At 46.7% G+C, this 8,045-nt stretch overlaps 1 protein-coding gene across 1 annotated transcript; it reads left to right on the top strand.

The window, feature by feature from the left end:
* The first annotated feature begins 2,004 nt into the window (after positions 1 to 2,004).
* LOC132908448 (allergen Tha p 1-like) lies at positions 2,005 to 7,743 on the top strand. Its single transcript, XM_060962486.1, has 3 exons — positions 2,005 to 2,314; positions 6,665 to 6,854; positions 7,248 to 7,743. Exons 1-3 carry the CDS (start codon positions 2,297 to 2,299, stop codon positions 7,391 to 7,393), a joined length of 354 nt encoding a protein of 117 aa, XP_060818469.1. The 5' UTR covers positions 2,005 to 2,296; the 3' UTR covers positions 7,394 to 7,743.
* The last annotated feature ends 302 nt before the right edge of the window (positions 7,744 to 8,045 follow it).

The raw sequence follows: 8,045 nt of genomic DNA, 5'->3' as shown, positions 1-8,045 counted from the left end.
ATGGTTTGCTGGAATTGGCGAATACGCGTGTCCTTCCGAAGCGACAGGACTGCTGAATTTCGTCGTGAATTTCCGTTGGCGTTAGGTGGTGCGTGACCTCCGGAAACTTGGTACTTAACGTACGATGTCCAGCCGTTTCGGATCGCCGAATCGTTCTCGCGTTTCGAACAGACCCTCGCAGAGACGATCCTTCGCGCGCTTCGCGTTATCTTCTCCTCTTGAAACGCGTTCGTTTCGTTTTTTTTTTCTCGGCGAGCGAAACGGGAACCGAAAGACTAACAGATCCATTATGATTTTAAAGCGTCCAGCGCGGAACGGCGAGATAAATTTGCCGCGGAAGGAAATCAGCCAACGAGGAATCGCGATACGTGACTCCGAGGACAATGAGCCATATCAATCCTTCGTCTCTCTATTCTCCTTCGGCTGGTCGCACGGCGAATTCGTTTCGTTCGACCGATGGAATCGAATCGCCTCGAAAACGATCCGCCTATTCAAACGGCACTCGACAACGAATCACCGAAAAGAGGAAAAAGAAGGGACGAGGCCAATGACAGAGAGGTGACTCGCGGGGATGAAAAAAGAAAAGGAGAAGAAGAAATAAAAATAGGGAAGAAAAAAGGGACGCGAGAGAGCGTGGGAGGATCGGGTGGGGGCGACGCGCGTCGACCAGAAATTCCCTCGACGCCGCAAAAGCTTCGAACCTCGATACCTCGTTCGATCGAAAGTAGATCGACGAATGAATCCTGTCCGTGTAATCTTTATCGATACAAGGCACAATCTCCCCTCCCGGTCGCTGCGTTTCGTATCGCCCTGGATCGTTTCGTATCGCTTCGTATCGCTTCGTTTCGATAACGCGTCGGACTTTCGTTGATCCGCGTTCTCTTCGTTCAGCGTCAGTTTCTCGTTGCGCTCTCCTTCTCCCTCCGACCGTCTACCTTCGGTGAACAGCTTAATCGTATTTTACGGCAGATCAGCCTGCTATTCTCTTTACTCCATTTTTTTCACACCAATTCGCCGACTGTTATCATCGTGGACAGGCGCGCACACACACGTGCGATCGCGGTGCGCGGCGACGCGCCGGCTCGATCGTCCGTTAAATCCGCGGCTTTATCGGAATTTCTCTTTCCCCCTGTCGTTCGCGACTTCGTTCCCCCGATTTTGCTAGAAAAACGAAGGTTCGATCGTTCGAAGAGCGCACCGGGCCCGATCTCCGGCGTAAACGTTATCCAACTCGTGTCGTTTCGAAATCAGAAATAAGCATAGACCGCCGGAAATTATCAACGTCGCGATACGATCGAAGCCTTCCTCCTGGATAACGCGGAAGAAGTAAACGAGTGAGCACAGCGAAAGAATATTTAGTTACAGCGCTGATGCAACCGGTTTTAACGAGCGGCATGATCGATATGGGTTTTCCTCGACGAGGATACCTCGAGTAATTAATAGCGCAGATGAAAATAAAAATGTACGACCTGGGAGAACAGACGGTTACGCGGGTCGTCGCCTATGCGAGTTTCTAGATTAAACTAAATCCATAAATCTGCACGGATGATCGAGGTCGGTCGTGGTGCAACGCTGCTGGACGTTGTTGGAAACGTTGCGCGTGAAAGATGACGAATACTATGGGGAACGCGTTTAAAAGTTTAAAAAGAAAGCAAGCACGTGGGAATTGGGTATTTTTTCGCCACGAGATAGGAAGGCGCGTGAACGCGAAGAAGGTGAAGAAAGAGGTTAAACGTTTGGGAAGAAAGCGTCGGAAAGCGACGGCGTAGAGACGCGAGTAAAGTGGCGCGCCGAGTGACGCGATTCGAACGGCCGAGCAAAGAAAGCGCAGCGGCTCGGAAGAAGTTTAACGAGCAAAGTGCAAGAGCGAGAACGAAGGGGAGAAAAGTGCAACTTGCACGGCGCACACTCACGCACGTCTCAGCTTCCCCTACCTCGTAACCGTCTGGTACACAGAGAGGTGTCCGGAGACGGAGAACTACCGGTATATATCATCACGTCGTCGGCCGCTACACACACTTTCGTATTTATCGGGAGAAGAAGGGGAGGAAAGGCTACGGACGGTACATTCGGGCCAGTGCGTTCCGAGATTTCGTGGTGAAAGGACATCGTAAGCCAAGTGGCCGATCGTAAGCCTTTATTCTCGGTTTTATTTCGTTTCTTCAGCTTACACCGAACAGCCGCCGCTTGCACACGGCTCCTCTTCGTTTCTTCGATCTAGCGTTTATCTTCGCGTCACGTGATTGGAAAAGGAGCGCGATATCAGGAAATCTATCGCGCACCAACGAGTCCCGACATGGCTTCGACAATCAAGGTGAGTGAGTGACGAACGTGCAACAGGTAGATACACGCGCACCCTATGTATACGTACGCCCGGTGATTTAAAGTTTCGCAGTATCCGGAGGGGCTCTCTCTGTTTCCCGCTGTCTTTCTCTCCCTATTCCCGTCGTCACGGGATCCGCGCTCTCTGCTCCCATAGGGGTGGTTGCCTCCGTACGCGACCGGCGAACTCGATACCGTCACCGATCGTGCCTTTCTCTATCTTGAATATTTAGAAGACGAGACGGGCTATCGCTGTTTTCGAAGTCACGTACCTCTAACTTTTCCCGATCAAGCCTACGTACGTAGAATACCGATCGCACTCTGCCTAAATGGCCCATTACCGCGGTAATCCTTTCTGCCAGAATCTCGCTTTATCGGTTACGATTGCACGTTGTTTCGCATCGATATTTTACATCGATCACGTAACTTTGCTTTTTCGCGTCGAACTTCCGTTTTGCTTTTTTTTTTTGAACAACTCTATTCTCGCTATTCTCGTCGAAACGAAGTTGTTCGAGACGGAGCAGTCGCAACGACCGTCGCGTTAGATAGATTTTCGCGATGCGAATCGAAAGTGCCACTGCACACGCGTATCGTGATACGGAAAGCAGTTTTCTAGAGCGCAGAACCGTGTGCCGTTTGGATTAACGTATATACGCGTTTCGCGGCACGATAAGAGCTCTCGGAAAAAATTCGCGACTGGCTCTGACGGAACCGAACAGTGGAAATCCTTGCGATATTAAAGAGCCAATAAACGTCAAGAGGCAACGAGTTTCCAGTTATTTCGTCGGAAAGAGGATATCGGTTAAGTGCGCGCGCGTATTCATTCGTTTCTTTCGCGATATATATTGCCATGCAATCTGAAAACAGCTGTAACGTGTTTATTTCCTCCGATTGAAAAAGAAGCGAACGAAAAATCCGGCAAGATGATAAGCGACGAACGTATCGATCCTGATATTTTCTTGGTCCGTCGATCGGGAAAAACATGATTAAGTTCCGACACGTAGCTCAGCTTTGCAGCGATCCAATCGAAATCCATTTATCGAAGGCGTCGCAACGTTATAACTTATGCGTGTCGCAATCGTACGTTCACGAACAATGGCATGGAAACGGCAACTGCACGGAATAACAAACCGACGGAAAGGGTTCCTTCGTCGTTTGGTTCTACTTAAAAGTCGATCGTCCTAACTAAATCGTATCGAGCGTCGTTCGAAAGCTTCGAAGAGAATCGAGAAATTCCATTACACCCGTTGCGTGTGTTCCCGAGGTATTCGCGTTCAACAGCGGAGGAGGATGGCACCCGTTAATTCGCTACAATTCGATATTTACACTGGCCGGCATTCTCCTTCCTACGACGAATTACGATATCGAACGGCAGTCACAGAGTCGTCGCGTAATCATTGTCCATCGGACGCCAGTCGACAACTAGGCGATTGTAAATTAATTTAATAACTGAAACGGCACGGCATTTCGGCCAGTCGTATACGAACGATAAATTATTATTTATCGTACACGGGGTTTGCAAAGTCGCGTGGACGCGCGCTTGCGTACACGATAACTACGACGGAATATTACGGCTACAAATGGCACGAGTTTTCCAGGCAACCCCCGTTTAAGCGGTGAATTATCATTCATAGACTGTGACGACAATTAACGGGCCATACGTAGGATCTACGCGGAATGCATGGACGAGAGGAATCGTCAGCATCGTCTAGCTCGGACGTAATAACCCACAACGTTATGGTTACTATCGTTACAGCCGACGTGACAGCAATAAAATCTATATCACACCCATTTGCCATTTAGAGCGGCCAATAATTCTTATAATCCACATCGATTTGCGGAAGTAAGCGGTTTGCGTGCACGTACCAGAGCCGGCATCCAATCCACAAATCATCCCTGACCGTGTATATACAGCGACGTGGTGATTTACCGAACCGTCGCGATTATTAGCACGCCTATAGGAAAATCGAAACTCACGGCTGATCCTGTTCAAGTATTCAGCCGATTATAGCGGATAGGGGAAACCGATGAAAAGTCACGAAGTTGGCCGATCGAGCCTTAAGATTTAACTTTTGGCAAGTCGACGACTGTTCGTTATCACCAGCGATATCGCTGAATATTTTATTTTATAACGACAAAGGGAGAAGACCGAAAGGCTTCTTACCTCTGTGCGATGATCAAATTTACCTAATCCCGTTGCGAGTTTCTTAAATTCTTGCGTCTGAATCTCACTCTCGTTTAAACGAATAAACTAACGTTTTAATGAAATTTCTAGCGAAGCAATTGGAACGAAGAATCGTGTACGTTAGTGACGATTATTTCGTTATTTCCTTAATCTTCCCTCCGCAGCGAGAAATTTACCAACGATGGAAAACTAGGAAAGGCAGAGTGGTTGATATAGTTCGATAGAATTAATACGAAGCGTAAAAATTTAGAAGGAAATAAATGCGAAATACTGGCGCGAGTCGGAATTGATTCAAAAAGGAAATATACACAACGGGTCTATGAGCGATTACCGTTGAAGATGTACAAATGGAAGAAAAATCGTGCGATTCACGTCAATTTTGAAATCTATTCTCGAAATTCGCTAGTAATTTAGGATAAGAGGTGGGAGAGGGTAATTGGAAAAAGTAGAAAACGACACCGAAGAGGGAAACAAAAAGGAAAGAAGAGAAGGGCCGCGTGTTCCGGATTGTGATGCGAGTTGTTTAAAAACGAGGTTGATCGTGAAGGGAGGTGCATGCAGTGGAGAGGTACAGCGCGACGAAAATAAAATCGAACTTTGAAATATTCGTCACGGCCGGTGTCAAAAGAATGAAAAAAAGAGAAGGTGTGTCGGGCATAGGATGCCGAATATACTGCCAAAGTATATTCATCTGTCAAGCAGCTGCGATCTAATCCGAAATATTTTTTACGTTTCTCTTCCTCTTTCGTCGACCGGCTCCATACTTTTCAGATGGACAAGCGATCGGTCGATTCGGCAGCAAAGCTAACGATAAGATCGTTTCTAAAAAAATATTGTGCAAATACGACGCACGACGGGAATTCGGAACGATCGAATCGTTTATGGCGACTATGGTATATCTGTTACCGTTGAAAGATATCGGGGGAATTGCTTATTTTCGGCAGAATGAGATCCAATAGTATAATTTAGAAGTTTCTTTAATAAGTGTAACGATTAAGTATTATTTTATCATTAGGATATGATAAGATTTGTTTGAAATAACCGATAGTTTGAAGTAAATAAAATATAAGATAAATAAGTGAAGGGTACAACTCTTCGAGGGAATTTATAACAAACTATGTTGGAAAGATTAATTACCCTCGGACTATTTACGTAGTCTACAAAATACCGGATCACAAAGCTTTATCTTCGTTCCAGTTCTTACTTCGTTCCTGTTTTAAATGGGACCGTACAGTCTCAGAGGATAGACCGGTCCTGTGGCGAGAGATTAACGAATTACCTACTTCTTTGACCACTCTGTTCGCTATTTTATTTCTTTCGCGAGAAAGAATCCGGATTACGGTGAGAACAATTTTCCTCTCTGTTCTTTCGCGCGAAGGCAAACTCACGTGCTACGCGGACGAAGCAAATAGTATTATCGTTGGAGTCGATATCGTTACCGAACACACGGTTCCCTGGAAAACGGCGAACGAAGGCGAACGAAGTAATTTAAAAGGCAACTCGTTAGTCAGTCGCCGTACACAATGTAGAGACGCAACGAAACACGGAAGCGTGTTGATAGGAGTCGGGGTGAGTCGGCAGACCAACGGAAGCAAACAAACGAAAGTCGTAGGTACGCGCGCGCATGCCTTCGTTACTCACGGTGGTTACTGCTTGTTTAGCTATGTTAGCTTTGGCGTGCTTCGCCAGGGCAGCGTATAGTCGTAGTCTACAGCTAGCCAGCCTTTCCTTATCCCCTTTCGCTATTCCACCGTACGTATACTCGTGTGTTCCGACCTTTACCGCGGTAACATCCGCCAATTCGCTTCGTCCTCGTTGGCTCGGTCTATCCGTTACCTATATCCTTTTATTATATTCCAGTTCAATTTCCTGTTTTCAACGAGTCATGGCAACTTTGGATTCCTCTCTTTCGTTCCGCGACGCGACTCGGTGTATACCAATTAAATAAACGACATCGATCGATCTAGAAACTTGGAATTGTATCATTATCTCGTCGTATCGGATAGGCGCCACTCAATCTCGTTAACCGTGAATTTCCTTAATTGCTTCGTGCCCAGATGTGCGGAAAGTGCCCCGACCTTTTAAAGATAGTTCCCGTAACGTCTATTTACTTAGAGCCCCGTGTGCAGCACTTAACTATCTCCAACTATGTTTCAGCTGCTGCTGGTCGCCTGCGCCTTGCTCGTTTACGCTGTTATGGCAGAATCGGAAGAAGGACAGACTGCGAGATCTCGAGTCTCCGACGAGCAACTAAATATGGCCCTGAGCGACCAACGTTACTTGAGGAGACAACTCAAGTGCGCGTTGGGCGAAGCTCCTTGTGATCCTGTCGGAAGACGTTTGAAAAGTACGTGTTCGTTGGCCGTATAAATCCATCGGGCAACCTACGACTCGCGACGTCTTGTCTCTTACTGGTAACCAAGGTTTCGCCATTGTCCCGAACGAAACGTGGTTTTCCAATGGATCGCGTGGATCGAAAAAAAGAGAAAGGATGTCGCGAGTAGTCGGCAGGGAACGCGTTGATCGCTATTTTCTTCGATTCAACGGATACGTTAATGTTGCACGGAATTAAATCCATTTTATGGGAAAGTTCACGTTGTTCCGGACGGCGAGTCGTCGAATTGCTTAGGTTGGATTTATATCCGTATTTCGAGAGCCGTGTGTTTCCTCGGAGACTTTGCCGATAAATTTCTATAAAGTTACCAGCAGAATTCGATTTAACCCAGGCGTTGTTATCCAGGTTTAGCACCACTGGTTTTGAGAGGCTCCTGCCCGCAATGTAGCCCCGAGGAAACACGACAGATCAAGAAGGTCCTTTCACACATTCAACGGACCTATCCAAAGGAGTGGTCGAAGATAGTGCAGCAATATGCCGGAGTTTCGTAATACGTTGGGATAATGGCAGCGGCTGAGGGGAAAACGGCGATGGTGGATACGTCGATAAAAAAAAAAAAAAAAAAAAAAGGAAACGATAAAGTACGGAAAACAGAAAAACGGCGATCCGCTTACGATAGCCGTTTAAACCATCGTTCGATCGTTTTCTTCCGTACGTTAGAGAAAGGTACGATGATCGTATTCACAGCGAGTTCTTACAGCACGCGTTATATCCAACGCCTCTTCATCTTCCTCAACGAACACGTTCACTATCGTTGATCGTTAACACAGCGTTACACGCATAATTTTATACACATCGAGACAATCGTATTATATACCGCAATAAAGTTTGTTTTCCAAAATACAGAATAGAATGGCTTTTCCACGAAGACACGTTTTCGCTGGGTTCGAGTTCGCGAACGAGCAATACGTATTTTATCGGGTATGGAACGAATTCACGCTGTTCAGCGATCGAGACTCGTTGGCGTAGCGAAGAGTCACGAATCGAGAGCGGTATATAAAAATGAAAGGAGCGAAGAAAAGTGCAAGAGGGAATGATCGTCTACGATTACGACGTTAGAAACGGGGACAGTAATAATAGCGGATGCAAGTAGCGGGAAAGTAATAAGCCGGATTCATATTTTATATTTTATTCCGGCGTCTC

This window comes from Bombus pascuorum, chromosome 6, assembly GCF_905332965.1.
Source record: "Bombus pascuorum chromosome 6, iyBomPasc1.1, whole genome shotgun sequence".
NCBI lineage: Eukaryota > Metazoa > Arthropoda > Insecta > Hymenoptera > Apidae > Bombus > Bombus pascuorum.
Note: the sequence above shows the minus strand (reverse complement) of the source record. Positions and strands in the feature narration are given on the sequence as shown.